This window comes from Pongo pygmaeus, chromosome 13 (assembly GCF_028885625.2).
Source record: "Pongo pygmaeus isolate AG05252 chromosome 13, NHGRI_mPonPyg2-v2.0_pri, whole genome shotgun sequence".
Taxonomy (NCBI): domain Eukaryota; kingdom Metazoa; phylum Chordata; class Mammalia; order Primates; family Hominidae; genus Pongo; species Pongo pygmaeus.
In genome coordinates, this window is record NC_072386.2 from 126,341,592 (window position 1) to 126,357,141 (window position 15,550).

The following is a 15,550-nucleotide window of genomic DNA, read 5'->3' on the forward strand; positions in this document are numbered from 1 at the left end:
GGGGTCCTCAGTGTTTCCCCCGAACCTGACTCCACCCCGGGCCTGTCCTAGCTGGAGGGCACTGAGCAGGGAAGGAGACGCCGTCCCCACAAGGCCATGGCCGAGGATGCTGGAGGAGCTGCTCTCCAAGCCAGAAGAGGAAAACAGAAACAAGAGGGAGATTGGGAAAGAGCAAAGCCTTTCAAGGAGGCCTTGCCCAGCCGGGCCCGGCCGGCGGCACCTGGCGCTGGTGGGCACCTGTGGGAAGAGCCCCAGCTGGGGAGTGTGAAGGGGTGCAGCCTTGTGGCCCCTTTGTGGAGCAGATGGCTGCTCATTAGCATGATGTCTGTGGCATCCTGGGGCAGCCATGGGGCTCTCAGGCTCTCTGCCTGCCCCACTGGCCCTACCACCACCCCCAGGCACAGCTGTCCTCAGTGCTGGCCTCCGATCCACCATTTTCCAAGAACCCCGACCCAGGAGGTGCTCCCGCCGCTGGCTGCCAGCCTGGACCCGACCCAGGTTCTCTTACCTGAGGCCCTGCCAGGAACTGCCCAGCCCAGATACAGACCCTGTCTGTGTGAGGAGGTTCCCGCGTGGACGCAGGGAAGAGCCTCCCATTGTCCCAGTGGAGGAAGCTGCCCACAGGCTGAGGATGAGTCACGGGTTCGAAGAATCGCACGGCGAGGCTGTGGGCGGGGCTCTTTTCTGCCCTCCTCTTACATAAGACCCCTGAGCCCACACTGCCTCGGCATCCCTCTCGCTCCAGAGCTCGGAGCCACCCACAGCCGCAGCCATGCAGTGCCTCCTGCTCGCCCTGGACGTGGCCCTGGTCTGTGGCGTCCGGGCCTTCGACAGCCCCCAGACCATGCAGGACATGGAGCTCCCAAAGGTTTGAGGCTGGGGGAGCGGGCGCTTTACCGTGGGAGGCCTGGGGCGGGTGGGGGCTGTGGGAAGGCAGGAAGCCCAGGATCTAGAAGGCCGAAGGTCGACAGAGGAGGCTGTGCTGTTAGGGCCCCTGTGAGCTTCCCAGGGCTGGCCTCCCGCAGGCTGCAACCCGAACAGCAGAGCTGATTCTCCCAGTCCTGGAGGCTGGAAATGTGAGATCAAGATGTCGGCAGAACTGGTTCTCCTCCAGGCTCCTCTCCTTGCCTTGTAGACGCCATCTTGCCGCTGTGTCCTCGCAGGGCCGTCCCTCCGGGTGTCCGTGTCCTAATCTCCTCCTCTAAGAACCCCTATCGGACCGGGTCAGGGCCACCCTAATGGCCTCGGTTTAACTTCATCACTTGCTAAACCATCCTAGCTCACATTTGGAAGTACAGCGGTCAGGACTTCAACATATGAATCTTGGGGGCACAATTCAGCCCCTAGCAGGGCCTCTCTGTCCCCCAGCCTTCCTCCAGCCCCAACCACATGGCTCCCCAGAATCCAAATATTCCCCTGACACAAGGTGATGGGCTCAGCCAGGTGCTTTTATGGGCTCAAATGAGTTTAGCTGGAACATTTCTGGGCCAGCAGAGTCGGGTCCAGGGCTGGGTGAGGCCCCCTCTGGCATCCGGACCACGCAGCAGCCTGATGAGTCCAGTCCAACTCCTGCACCGGCCTCAGGGAGCTGGGGACAGGTGGGACTCAGCCTCACCTGCACGGGGGACGACAGCCATGGTGGGCTGGGGACCTCCGTGCAGCTCAAGGCCCCCTCAGTTGGCAGGGACTTGGCACTCCATGGCCATGGCAGCCAGTGACTTCTCCCTCCTGGAGACCAAGGAGGCCCCTCTGAGGATCTACATCAGCTCACTGCAGCCCACCCCCGAAGGCAACCTGGAGATCGCCCTGCGAAAATGGTGGGTTCCTCGTCATCGGGGCTGTGGCTGGCGGGGGGTTCACTCTCCCACAGCCGGGGTCCAGGACTGCACGGGGTGGGCAGAGCCAGGGCCAGCCCCGGGCGTTTCCTGATGGTCCAGGGGCTTCACTGTGGACCCTCCATGGTGCCAAGTGGGGTGGGGAATGAAGCTCAGGAGGTTGCCTGTCCCTTCAGAGACCCTGCCCAAGGGCTCTGGGCCAACCTGACCACACAATGCAGCCCGGGTCAGTCTGCGGAGAAGGCCGGTGTGGAGGCCAGGCTGGGCTGCTGCGGTCTGTGGTCTCCTGGGACCAGGCCTGTGATGATTGCCTGCCCCCGGAGCCACGGGCTGGGGGAGATGAGGACATGAACCCCGCGATTGCTGCATGAACCCCAGGACCACTGCTGCCCACGGTCATGGTTCCTGACCTCGGGGGCCCAGGGCGCTCAATGGCTCCCTCTGGCCTCTCCTGCCTGGTCCCGGGCCACATGTTAGGGATTCCCTGAGAGCAGCATTTGTCCTGGTGACCAGCACTGTGGCCTGGAGACCCCTCTCTCCTCAGTGCTCGGAGTCTGGCCCCTGCCCCCCTCTCCAGGGCTGGAGTTCGGTCACCGTAGCATTTGTGCACACAAGTCACGGAATCAAAGCCCTTTCAGGGAGAGCAACCAATGTGTTGAGGAGAAGATCACTGCAGAGAAAACCGAGAACCCCATCGAGTTCCAGATCAACTGTAAGTGCCGGCCACAGCCCAGGCAGCTTGGGGACCCCGGCCAGGTTCCCGAGAGGTGGGACAGTGGGGCCTGGCCTCTGGCCTGGCTGTGCTAAGGCACGGGCGGGTCACAATGGTGATGGCAGCGGCAGGGAGCAGCACCGCCTCTGGGTCCCTTCTGGGCTGGTCTCACTCCCTGCAGTGACGCTGGGTCACCTGGGCTGAGCTCAGGCAGCAGCGGTGACCTGTCAGCCAGCAGCCTGTCCCCACCCTCCCTGCACCCTCCGCCTGGCTCCTGACTCCACTGCACCAGCCCTCTGCTGAGAGTCAGGGCCCCCGTGACCCCCAATTCCACTCCACCAGCCCTCTGCTGAGAGTCAGGGCCCCTGTGACCACCGGATCGGAGGCTGCATCTCCTTGAATCTGTATTCGTTCATCCCTACATTTGAGATGCCAGAGAGCCATGAGGGCTGTTTCTCACCAGGCCACCCCTCCCCAGCCTGGAGCAGGGAGGCCCCCGGGAGCCACGTCCTGCCTTCCGGTACCCCCACTCTCCCCTCCGTGTGACTCCCCCACGGCTGCACACCACAACCACTGAGGCACCTTGAAGGGACACCTGTGCCAGGGCACCACCCGGGGTCTCCGGCATCCCCTGCTTGCAGCTGCAGCTGGGCGGGGACGTTGGCATTTTCCATGTAAGCCACCCTGGTGACACAGCTGGGCCCTGGTGGTGCCACTGGGCTAAGTCGGCGGAGCCCACCTCACTCGGCCCCAATCCGAGGGTCTCCGCTTCCCCGCCGCTCTGGCATGGGGTGGTGACTCTCAGGACTCACCTTTGCTGCCACAGCTGGGTGTCGGTCTCACCCCCATCAGAGTGGAGACCCCGTTTCTTAGCCTCACTGGGCCACAGTGTTGAGGGCGGCTCACCCAGGTGGTCGTATGGGTGTGATGATGAGGGCGGGAATCCTGAGCCAGGGGACAGTGTGCGTCTCCGTGGAGGGTCACGGTTAACAGCCAGGCCTCTCGCAGCCCCGTTCGTGCCTTCGTGTTACTTGTGAGCCATGCCGGGAGCTCTCTGATGGGAAAGCCACACCATGCCGGGGTACAGGAGGACACTGGACCCAAAGGAAGCTCCCAAGGGAGACCCATGTGGGGCAGCTGCGCGCGGCCTGGAGGGTGGTGGGAGATAAACGGGAGGGAGACGCTGGGCGCCAGGGTGGACGCGCCCCTCACAGGAGACCACCCAGCACTCCCCCTCCCGCTGCAGCAAAGCGCCCAGAATTCATTTCTGCTCCTGTCTTGTTCTCTTCCAGATCTGGATGAGAACAGGATCTTCCTGTTCGACACCGAGTGCAGCACATATTTGTTCCTCTGCCTGGAGAGCACGCCCAGGCAGAACCTGGCCTGCCAGTACCTGGGTGCACGCCCGAATCCCCGGGGTTCCCGTGGGAAATGGACACAGAATGAGACGTTCAGATGGGTCCTCATGTGAACGGAAGGCGGTCCTGTGAGGGAGCCGTTGGCTCGGCCCTCCCCCGGCCCCTGGGATTGCCTTCCCAAGGAGCCCAGGAACCCCGTGGAAGAGGGAGGAGGGGGAGGGGGGTCCTAGTGTTGCATCAGAAACAAGGGGAGTGTTGCACACAGGGACTTGAGGGACAGACACAGACCCCGAGGACAGCAGAGGCCACTGGGGACACCGGGAAGGAGGTGTCCCTGCAGGTCAGCTGCAAGGGCAGGTGACTTTGACCATCTCTGTGTGGCCGACAGGTGACTATAAATCCAACAGCCTTCCTTAATGGAGATTTTCAATAATTTTGCCAAATAAGAAGTCAGAAACTAAAAATGTCTTTCAAACAATCATGTTTGGAAAACGAACATAAGGTGACATTTTTCATGTCACACCAGCAGCGCTGTTGGGAGTTCCCAGGGCCCCTAAATGGACCATTGACTTTGGGCTGTAGAGAGGCCCCCTGCTCTATAAATCAGCCGTCCTGGGCTGTGGGAGGGTAGCCCGACATAGTGGGGGAGGCGGGCACTGTGCTCTCCTCCCGTGACACTGTAGACACCATCCTGAGCTCTGTGGGTCCCAGCGCTGCCTAGGGCAGAGGAGGAGTGGGCCCAGCCGAGGAGCAGGGCTTGGGGACAGGGAGCCTGCAGGCCCGGTGGCCAAACCCTGGAGACCAGTCTGAGAACCTGCTCCAGACCAAACTCTGCCCAACCTCAGAGCACTGGGTCCTGCTTCCCTGCCCTCCCTCCCCAGGCAGGGCCCTTGGAGCTCCCGGGGCCCAGGACTGAGCCGGCGTCCCCCACAGCCAGGACCCTGGAGGCAGACGACAAGGCCATGGTGGAATTCATCAGCTTTCTCAGGACCCTGCCTGTGCACATGCAGATCTTCCTGGACATGACCCAGGTGGAAGGTGAGCTCCGCCCAGGACAGGCCCAGCCTCGGCTGGAGGAGAAGCCGCCACTGTCCCAGCCCAAGCCCCCAGCTGGCCCTGTAGGACTCAGGGCAACACCTGTCACTCCTCATTGGCCCCTCCCCTGTTCTCCACAGGGCTCCCCTGGGGGTGCAGAGACACCCTGAGGTGGGGTCCCGTCCCCCTCCCGTCATCCCCCAACCTCTGGCCCTGGGGCTGCTGTGTCCCCAGCTAAGTCTCCCCTCCCACTGATGCCCCCACTGTCCCCTCTCATCCCACAGAACAGTGCCGCGTCTAGATGAGCTCCTGCTCTGTCCTGCCTCCTGGGTAATGTACCAGCCCCGCCCATAGCCTGAGGTTGCCTCTCTGGGCCCCTGGAACAGACCCCACTGTGTCCATTCCCCAGGGCTAACCCTGAGTGATGGGCTAGAATCCTGGGGGCCTCTGGAAAAGCCCAGCTGGCCATGTGCCCACATATCTGGGGTTGGCCGCTCCAGATGCCATTTCCTGTGTCCTGGGCACAGGATGAGACCTTCTCCTCCAGGGTGGGGTTGAGTGAGGGCTGGGGGCTCAGGGGAAGGCGGGCCTGGGATCACAAGCCCCTCTAGCCTGCGGCTGGGGGTGAGGTGGGGGCTCCCCCTCACACAAGCAGGGGTCCCTCACCCCCAGCCTGGGAGGGGATGCCCCGTGCCCTGCAGGGTCCTAGAGTCACAGGGGAGCCCCATTGTGCATATCAGGTCCCGGAGCCTCGGCCCCTGTGTGGACGGAGAGGATGTTGCCTTCCTGGGAGGGACAAGGATGCTGAAGACCAAGGCACATTTCCTGGGACCCTGGGACCTCCTGGGTCTCAGCCTAGGGTCTCCTCTCCTAAGCTGTCCCTCTTTGAGCAGTAAATAACCCCGTCCCCTGACTCTGTGCTGGCTGGCATGTGGGGATGCAGCTGAGGGCAGGCTGGGGGACTGGGGAACTCGAGGACTGGCGGACTCAGGGGCTGGGGGGCTTGGGGGCTGGGGGGCTCAGGGGCTGGGGGACTCGGGCTGGGGGACTCGGGGACTGGGGGACTCAGGGGCTGGCAGACTCAGGGCCTGGGGGACTCAGAGGCTGGGGGGCTCGGGGGCTGGGGGGGCTCGGGGGCTGGGGACTCGGGGGCTGGGGGACTCAGAGGCTGGGGGACTCGGAGGCCGGGGGGCTCGGGGGCTGGGGGACTCTGGGGCTGGGGGGCTCAAGGGCTGGGGCCTCTGGAGCTGGGGGCCTCGGGGACTGGGGGACTCTGGCTGGGGGACTCAGGGACTGGGGGACTCAGGGGCTGGCAGACTCAGGGGCTGGGGGACTCAGAGGCTGGGGGGCTCGGGGGCTGGGGGGCTCAGGGGCTGGGGGGCTCAGGGGCTGGGGGGCTCAGGGGCTGGGGGGCTCAGGGGCTGGGGGACTCAGAGGCTAGGGGACTCAGAGGCTATGGGGCTCGGGGGCTGGGGGCTCTGGGGCTGGTGGGCTCAGGGGCTGGGAGACTCGGGGGCTGGGGGACTCAGAGGCTGGGGTGCTCAGAGGCTGGGGGCTCGGAGGCTGGGGGGCTCGGACGCTGGAGGACTCAGAGGCTGGGGGGCTTAGGGGCTGGGGGGCTTGGGGCCTGGATGACTCAGGGGCTGGGGGACTCAGAGGCTGAAGGGCTCAGAGGCTGGGGGGCTCAGGGCCTAGGGGACTCCGGGGCTGGGGACTCAGGGGCTGGGGGGCTCGGGGGCTGGGGGACTCAGGGGCTGGGGGCTCGGGGGCTGGGGGGCTCGGGGGCTGGGGGGGTTGAGGGAGCTGAGTTCATGGTTTCTGTATTATAGGCCCCATCATATTTGGGGATCAAGACACTATAGGAGGCTTTAAATTTTTCAGGAACTAGATAAGAGTGCTGCTGAGATGGCCAGAGCTTGCCATTCACGTTGGCGGTCCAGGCCACACAAATGACAAAATATGAAAAATCACAGACCCATTCATCGAATAAATATTGATATAAAAACTTAAATGAGTTACTTACAAATCAAATTCTGCACTATTTAAAAAACGCAAACCCCATGACCTCCAGGGCATCTCTCCGGAGCATAAGGGAAGTTGCTACCAGGAAGAGCTTTGCTGTCAACCTTCATCTGCTCATAAATGCCATTGATCTTTTTTGGGCTAATGTGAAATTAAGAGATTTCCCCTGGATTGAGGAACGGAACAAAAGAGGTGAGATATGGGAGGGGAACTTGTTTTTCATTATAAAATATTTTGAACATCACAAAAGGAAAAAGAATATGCAACAACAGAAATAGATTTGTCAATAATTGTAACATGCATAACTTTAAATTTTCAAAATATAGACAGCATGGATACATTTCCGATAAAATATCAATTACCAATATTGGCTCAAAAAGTAGAGGAAAACTTAGAAAGAACAATCATCATAGAAAAAAACAGAATAGTTACAGATCTTCTGTCTGTGCATGAGAATAAAAAACTTTTATCTGATAGTTCCTGGCTCATACAATCCATTCCAGGGCATAGAAGAAGATGGTGAGTTGCTCAGCTGCCCTGATAACAAAACTGGAGAAGGAAGATGCAGGAAAAGGAAAGCCATCAGCTTTCAGAATCAAGACACAAATATCTGAATACCTTATTAGCAGACTGAATCTAACAAGTGTATTTAATACATCATGATTTAGCCCAAAAAACAAAGAATGTTTCAATATTAGAAAATGTATCAATAAAAGCCAGGTGTGGTGGCTCACACCTGTAATCCCAGCACTTTGGGAGGCCAAGATAGGCGGATCGCCTGAGGTCAGGAGTTCAAGACCAGCCTGACCAACACGGTGAAACCCTGTCTCTACTAAAAATACAAAAATTAGCTGGGTGTGGTGGCAGGTACCTGTAATCCCAGCTACTCGGGAGGCTGAGGCAGGGGAATCACTTGAACCTGGGAGGTGGACATTGCAGTGAGCCGTGATCACGCCATTGCACTCCAGCCTAGGCGACAGAATGAGACTCCGTCTCAAATGTATCAATAAAATTAACTAACTTAAGACTAAGGGAGAAGTGCCATATAAGAATCTTTAATCAATTTTTAAAAATATGTTTCAAAAAATATAATATTCCATTCATGAAGGAGACCTTGCACATCAAGAGTGTCATTCAACATTAAATAGAATATGCTGTGCTTATAAGTAACCCTGAAACCCTGAAATGAATGAACCAATCACTGAAAGCACCAAAGAGTTATTTCTTACTTACGCAAAATTTCCTTTGTGGCTTAGCAGGAGAGTTGACTCCTCATGGTCACTCAACAATCTGAGTGATCAAATAGCCACCACCCGAGGTGTTGCTGGCCACCATGCCAGAGGGAAAACATAGGCATCAGGGGGCTTCAAACTGTCCATTCAGTGCCCTATCCTGAAAGGGACACCTATTACCTCCCTAGAAGGGGGCTGAAAAGTCCAATCCTACCTAGGTTTCCTACCTAAGAATAGAAGGGAACATCCCTAAACTGATGATTAAAAAAAAAAAAACTACCAAACTACAACTAGTGCTTTATGTAAGCATTCAGCTAGACTGAATGCTTTCCCCCTAAGATTGAGAATAAAGCAAGGTTGTGCTTTCTCATTGCTCTTATCCAACACATACTGAAAGTTCCAGTGCAGTAAGACAATTAAAAAAACAAAAAGCATAAACACTGTAAAGGAAACATGTAGTATAACAAAGAAAAAGAGAGAGAAGACACAAATCACTAATATCAGGCATGGACGAGGAGACATCACTACTGACCCTGTAGACATCAAAATGATAATAAGGGAATACTGTGAACAAGTCTACACACATAGATTTTACAACTTAGATGAAATGGACCAATTCTTTGAAAAATACAACTTATCACAATTCATTCAATATGAACTACATAATTTAATAGCCCTTACAACTATTAAGGAAATTGAATTTTTAATTTAAAAACTACCATAAAAAGATATCTTGGAGCCCAGATAGTGTCACAGGGTATTTACACCAAGTGCTTAGAGAAGAATTAGCACTAATGCCACACAATCTGTTGCATAAAATAGAAGAGGCAGTAACACTTCCCAATTCATTTTATGAAGCTATTATTATTACCCTGATACCAAAACCACGCAAACCCAGTAATAAAAAGGCCTGAGGGTAGGGTGACTACAACCTAGTGTTCCTCATGATTATAGATGTGACAATCCTTAACAAAATATTAGCAAATAGATTTCAGCAATATATAACAGTAATTATACACCATGAATAAGAAGCGTTTATGCCAGGGAGGAGAGATTGGTTCAACATTTGAAAATCAGTTCATGTAACCCACCATATTATCACGCTAACAAAGACAAAATATATGATCATATTAATCAATACAGAAAATGTATTTCACAAAATTCAATATCTGCTCATAATTTTTTTCAAAAACTCAGAAAAGTAAGAATAGAGAGCAGCTTCCTTAACTTCATAAAGATCATCTACAAAAAAACTTACAATTAATACTATACTCAACTGTGAACAACTGAATGCATTCTCTCTGTCTTAGTCAGTTCCAGCTGCTGTAACAAAATATGACACACTGGGTTGCTTAAACAACAAACATTTATTTCTTACAGTTCTGGGAATGGTAAGAAAAGGAGCACAGTGCTGGCAGATTTCACGTCTGGTGAGGGCTCTCTTCCTGGTTTGCAGATGGCCACCTTCTTGCTGTATCCTCACATGGTAGAGAGAAAGGTCTCATCTCTCTTCTTTTTATAATGGTATTTGGGAAATAAAAATGAAACCCTAAGCCACACAACTGGCTGAATGGACTCCCTCTTGGCCAAGCAGACCCCAAAGTAACCTTGAAAACTGAGTTCTAAGCCATGACAGGATGAGGGGATCACACACTCCTCCTTATTACCCCCACCCCCTGCACACACACTAACTGCCATTGGACTTTTTTCCCTAAGGAATAAATAGAAACCAGCCCCTTCAAAAGACTCCACTTTGGATATCAATCAAGCGCCTGACACTGCTTCTCCCTTTTTTTTGGTTTCAACACAATTGTCCAACATTCCTTCCTAATAAGAGACCACTGACCACAGAGTGGTTCTAGCTGGTCTACGTGTGACAGCATGAAGCTCCATTGCCCATGTGTATGTTTCTCCTTTCATAACTCTTCCTATAACTTATTAAATATGCATATTCAGTCACTCCACTGGGCATAAATTCCTGCTCCTTTTTCCTCTCTGTGGAAATCTCTGTTTCTGTCTTCTGGCCCAAGGCTACACTTCTCAGCCTGTCAGAATGGCCACCCTGCAGGCTGCAACCCCTTATCAGAAGGAAAACTCTCCTTTCCAAATGTATGAACCTCATCATTCTTCAGTTGACATGATTGGTGATGAGGATGGGATCTGCAGAGAGCCCCAGTTTCTCCCAGCATGATTGGAAGTCAATGCATCAAGGTCTTCAGCTCAGCTGTCTCCCCAGCTGACCACACAGGGAGGAAGCCAGGTAAGGTCCCCTGGATCTGAGATCTCCTGCTTTTAGATTGAACATTTCAGAGACTTTTATTTCTCCCCACCCCTTCCCTTTATTTCTTCCTGTTTTCTCCCCAGTCCCTGTCCTGGTTCCCTCCATCTGGACTCTGGAGGGAATGTCTTTGTTGGTCCGGGTTTAGGAGGGGACCTTCCCAGTCCAGTCAGACTCAGCTGGTCCATAAGATTTTATGAGGACTCTCACATTAAGGACACTCTAAGGAACCCTTCCTAAGGTAAGTGTAATTACAGAGAACCCGAGTGCTAGGCAAGAAACTTAGTTCTAAAGGGAAAGCATAGAGAGCCTTAGTTCTAAGAGAAAAGTCTCTGTTCAGCCACCATAAGAGACCCCAGAGGCTTCCATGTTGAAAAATGATGGGGTGATCAGATTTCTTTTAAAAAAGAAAACATGATAGTGTCATGGCTAGTCTTAAAAATGCTCTTGAATAAATGAAAAAGAAAAATCTAACCTAAAACAAAGCTAAAATCTTTGGAGGCTCAAACTCCTTATGTCAGATGGTCCGGGGGAATAACAAAAGCCATCGTTCTTTGTGGTCTAATAGTTAAAATTCTGCAATTTCACTGCCATGGCCTGGGGTCTGATTCCTGGTCAGAGAACTCTTTCAGTTTGATATTTGTGCGACTTTTCCCAGTTATTGATGCTTTTCCATTCCATTGACAGCTTTTGATTTCCTGTCTTCTGCTGGTGCGGGCATACAGGGATTTGGGGCCTCTGTGAGTAGACCATCAGCTGGGAAGCTAAGACCCTAGAAAATATAGCCAGATAGAAATATGGGTTATGCCCCATTTATGGCGAGTGAAAGTTTCCTTTCTTGGAGCTGTGATATGGTTTGGCTGTGTCCCCACCCAAATCTCATCTTGTAGATCCCGTAATTCCCACGTGTTGTGGGAGGGATCCAGTGGGAGATGACTGAATCGTGGGGGAGGGTCTTCCCCTTGCTGTTCTCATGACAGTGAACGGGTCTCACAAGATCTGATGGTTTTAAACATGGGAGTTTCTCTGCACAGGCTCTCTCTCTCTTTGCCTGCCGTCATTCACGTAAGATGTGACTTGCTCCTCCTTGCCTTCCACCATGATTGTGAGGCCTCCCCAGCCACGTGGAACAGTGAGTCCAATTAAACCTCTTTGTTTTGTAAATTACTCAGTCTCAGGTATGTTTTTATCAGCAGCGTGAAAACAGACTAATAATACAAGCTGTCATTGGGGTGATTCTGGATCTTGTGGCGACTACCCTGCCACCTGTTTGGAGATGTCTCATGCATCCTTGGTTAAGTCATAACCTTGGTTAAGGTTTGCTGGTTTCACTTGGAAAGTTACCTTTGGTAAAGAAATTCAAAAGCCAGAAATATAAGCTGTTTGTCCTGGCTAAAATCTGTTAATAAGATATTTAAATGGATTTTTTTTTCTTTTAAAGAGCTCCAAGGTTAGAAGTCAGATTAATTAAAAGCTGATTGCAAGCTATAATTATATTTTTAAAAAAGTCTTTATGCTGGCCGGGTGTGATGGCTCACGCCTGTAATCTCAGCACTTTGGGAGGCCAAAGTGGGTGGATCACGAGGTCAGGAGATCGAGACCATCCTGGCCAACATGGAGAAACCCTGTCTCTACTAAAATACAGAAAATTAGCTGGGCGTGGTGGTGCACACCTGTAGTCCCAGCTACTCAGGAGGCTGAGGCAGGGGAATCACTTGAACCCAGGAGGCAGAGATTGCAGTGAGCCGAGATCGTGCCTTTGCACTCCAGCCTGGCAACAGAGCCAGACTCTGTCTTTAAAAAAAAAAAAAAAAAGCTTTCAGGCTTTTTTCCTTTTTGGATCCTGTTTTTGAAAAATAAAAATTCTTCTCAATCAACTGATTTTTGTCTGTTTCTCCACTTATTTGTGTCTGTCCTTCGTTCCTCTTGCCACCTCTAATGCTTACATGAGAGGACCTGAGATAGTTTCTAACAGCCTACAGAGCTGAAAGGATAAAATAGAATGATGTCTATTTGCAGATGACATGACTGTTCACATAGAAAATCTCAAGGAATCTACGAAAAACAAACTAACAAAAAAACTCCTAAAACAAATAAATGAATTCACCAAGGTGGCAGGATACAAGATAAAGACACAAAAATCAATTGCCTTTTTCTACCTTCTAGCAATGCACAGATAGACACTGAAATGTAAAATACAATGCCAGTTACGATCAGTCAGAAAAAAAGTGGAATGCTGAGGTGTAAACTGTATGAAATGTACACGATCTGTGTGCTGAAAATAATGCTGATGAAAGAAATCAAGAAAGCTCTAAATAATCGGAGAGACTTATTGTGTTCATGGACTAGAAGACTTAACATAGTAAAGATGTAAATTCTCCCCAGATTGATAAATAAGCTTAATGCAATTGTCATCAGAATTCCAGCAATCTTTTTGGTAGACACAGGTAAGATTATTCTAAGATTTATGGGGAAAAAGCAAAGGAACTAGAATAGCTAAAATATTTTTGTAAAAGAAGAATAAAATGGAAGGAATCAGTCTATCGAATGTCATTTCAAATATTATTATGTAGTTACAAGACTGTATGGTATTAATAGTGTTCATCTGTGCATTGCTAGTATGTAGAAAAAGGCAATTGATTTTTGTGTCTTTATCTTGTATCCTGCCACCTTGGTGAACTCATTTATTTGTTTTAGGAGTTTTTTTGTTTGTTTGGTTTTTGTAGATTCCTTGAGATTTTCTATGTGAACAGCCATGTCATCTGCAAATAGACATCATAGTAGAAGCACAAGACACATAGGTCAAAGGAACAGAGTAGGTAACCCAGGAATAGACTGACAGAAATATGCCCAGCCAATTTTTGACAAAGGTGAAAAAGCAGTACAATTAAGGAACAAATTGTGCCATCATACATCCTTAAGCAAAAAAGAAAAGGAAAGGAAGAGGAAGGGAAGGGAAGTTCGTAAGGAAGAAAGAACGAATAAAGAAAAAGAACTTCAATCTAAGTCTCATACCTTATAAAAATATTAGTGCAAAATATGGATCTCAGACTAAAATATAAAACATGAAACTAAAACTTTTTTAAAAAATAGGAAAAAATCTTCATAATCTAGGGTGTAGCAAAGAGTTCTTACTTGACACCATAAGCATGATCCATAAAATTAAAAATTGATATATTAGTCTTCATCAAAATCAAAAACTTTTGCTCTGCAAACAACTCCGTTAAGAGAATGAAAAGATAAGCTTCAGACTGAGAGAAAACATCTCATCTCACATGCGCTCAGAGTGAGAATTCACTCGTCACTGCAAGGAGGGCACCAAGCCATGACCCAAACACCTCCTACCAGGCCCCACTTCCAACACTGGGTACTGCACTTCAGCATGAGGTTTGGAGAGGACAAACATCTAAACTACATCATACTACTGCTTTGGAAATAGATCAGTTTTCTTCATTTCCAATTCACATACTTGCCACCCTACTCAGCAGCCCCACCTCTAAGTATTTTGCTAAATCAAATGAAGACATGTTCACTCAAAGACTTGTACATGAACGCTTGTAGCAGGCAGCTTAATTAATAATTGCCCCCAACTGGAAGCAAACCAAATGTCCATGAACTAGTGAATGGACGAAGAGTCACCAGGAAAAAACTGCTACAGGCAACAGCAAGGATAGTCTCAAAAGCATCATGCAGATTGAATGAAATTCATACACAAAAGGTCACATCAGCAGTGTTCAGGGGGTGGTTTAGCAGAGTTGACTGCAAAGGGGCACGAGAGAAATTTGGCAGGGGATGGAGCTGTTCTGTATCATGATTATAGTGTGGTTCCATGACTGTGTGTGCATTTGTCAAAACTCGTAGAGCTGTACACTGAAAAGGGAGAATTTTACTAGCATTCTCACTAAATCTGACTTTTTAAAGGGCAAAGAAAGAGATGCAAGACTTCTAAACTGAAAAAATAGGCAACACTATTAGGAGAAATTAAAGAAGATCTAAATGGAGAAATATACCATATCCATGGATTGGAAGGCTCAATGTTGCCAAGACATCAATTGTCTCCAAATTAAGCTGTAAATTCAGTGAAATCCTGATTGCATTGAACACAATGGGTTTTGGTGTGTAGAAACTGACAAGCTCATTTTAAAAATTCATTTGTAATTGCAAAGGAGCAAGAATAGTAAGAACAACATTCAAAAGAAATAAAAATGGGCCAGGAGCAGTGGCTCACATCTGTAATCCCAGCACTTTGGGAGGCTGAGGCAGGCAGATCACCTGAGGTCAGGAGTTTGAAACCAGCCTGGCCAACATGGTGAAACCCCGTCTCCACTAAAAATACAAAAATTAGCTGGGCATGGTGGCACACGCCTTTAGTCCCAGCTACTTGGGAGGCTGAGGCAGGAGAATTGCTTGAACCCAGGAGGCAGAGGCTGCAGTGAGCCGAGATCGTGACACTGCACTCTAGTCTGATAGTCTGAGTGACAGAGCGAGACTCCCTCTCAAAAAAAAAAAAAAAAAGAAAGAAAGAAAAGAAAAGAAACAGAAATTCAAATGAAGGCAAAGCTACAGTAATGCAGACAGTGTGACATCACACAAGGATTGGCAACTTGACCAATGGAACAGAAAAGAGGCTCAGAGAGAGACCCCACACAGCCCCAGATCAATGTAGAAGGCAGAGCTGGGGGGTGGGGTGGGGGTGGGAGGCTAAGATCTTCTCTGTTAATGGCGTGGCATCACTTGGGGAAGTGTGGGGAAGATACGGTTTTTTGTTGTTTTTGTTTTCATGGGACAGAGCCACGTTCCGTTGCCCAGACTGGAGTGTGCACTGGTACATTCTCGGCTCACTGCAACCTCCATATCCTGGGTTCAAGCAATTCTCCTGCCTCAGCCTCCTGAGTAGCTTGGATTACAGGCATGTGCCACCACACCCAGCTAATTTTTTTGTATTTTTAGTGGAGATGGGGTTTCACCATGTTGGCCAGCCTGGTCTTGAACTCCTGACCTCAAACGATCCACCCACCTCGACCTCCCAAAGTTCTGGGATTACAGGCGCGAGCCACCGTGCCTGGCCTTGGAAGATG

General features: G+C 50.9%; 1 protein-coding gene across 3 annotated transcripts; it reads left to right on the forward strand.

The window, feature by feature from the left end:
• Window positions 1-772: 772 nt before the first annotated feature.
• LOC129044554 (beta-lactoglobulin-2-like) lies at window positions 773-6,911 on the forward strand. 3 transcript variants are annotated; one of them, XM_054502530.2, is made up of 8 exons: window positions 773-868; window positions 1,678-1,821; window positions 2,451-2,547; window positions 3,840-3,944; window positions 4,839-4,943; window positions 5,225-5,270; window positions 5,681-5,832; window positions 6,822-6,911. In XM_054502530.2, the coding sequence occupies exons 1-6, from the start codon at window positions 773-775 to the stop codon at window positions 5,239-5,241; spliced, it is 564 nt and encodes a 187-aa protein (XP_054358505.2). In that variant the 3' UTR covers window positions 5,242-5,270; window positions 5,681-5,832; window positions 6,822-6,911. The 3 variants fall into 3 exon arrangements, 1 of the variants encoding a protein (XP_054358505.2); XR_008504702.2 differs by lacking the exons at window positions 773-868; window positions 1,678-1,821; window positions 2,451-2,547 and having other exon boundaries at window positions 3,840-4,293; XR_010123393.1 differs by lacking the exons at window positions 773-868; window positions 1,678-1,821; window positions 3,840-3,944; ... (2 more) ...; window positions 5,681-5,832; window positions 6,822-6,911 and adding an exon at window positions 3,011-3,353 and having other exon boundaries at window positions 2,490-2,547.
• Window positions 6,912-15,550: the final 8,639 nt, after the last annotated feature.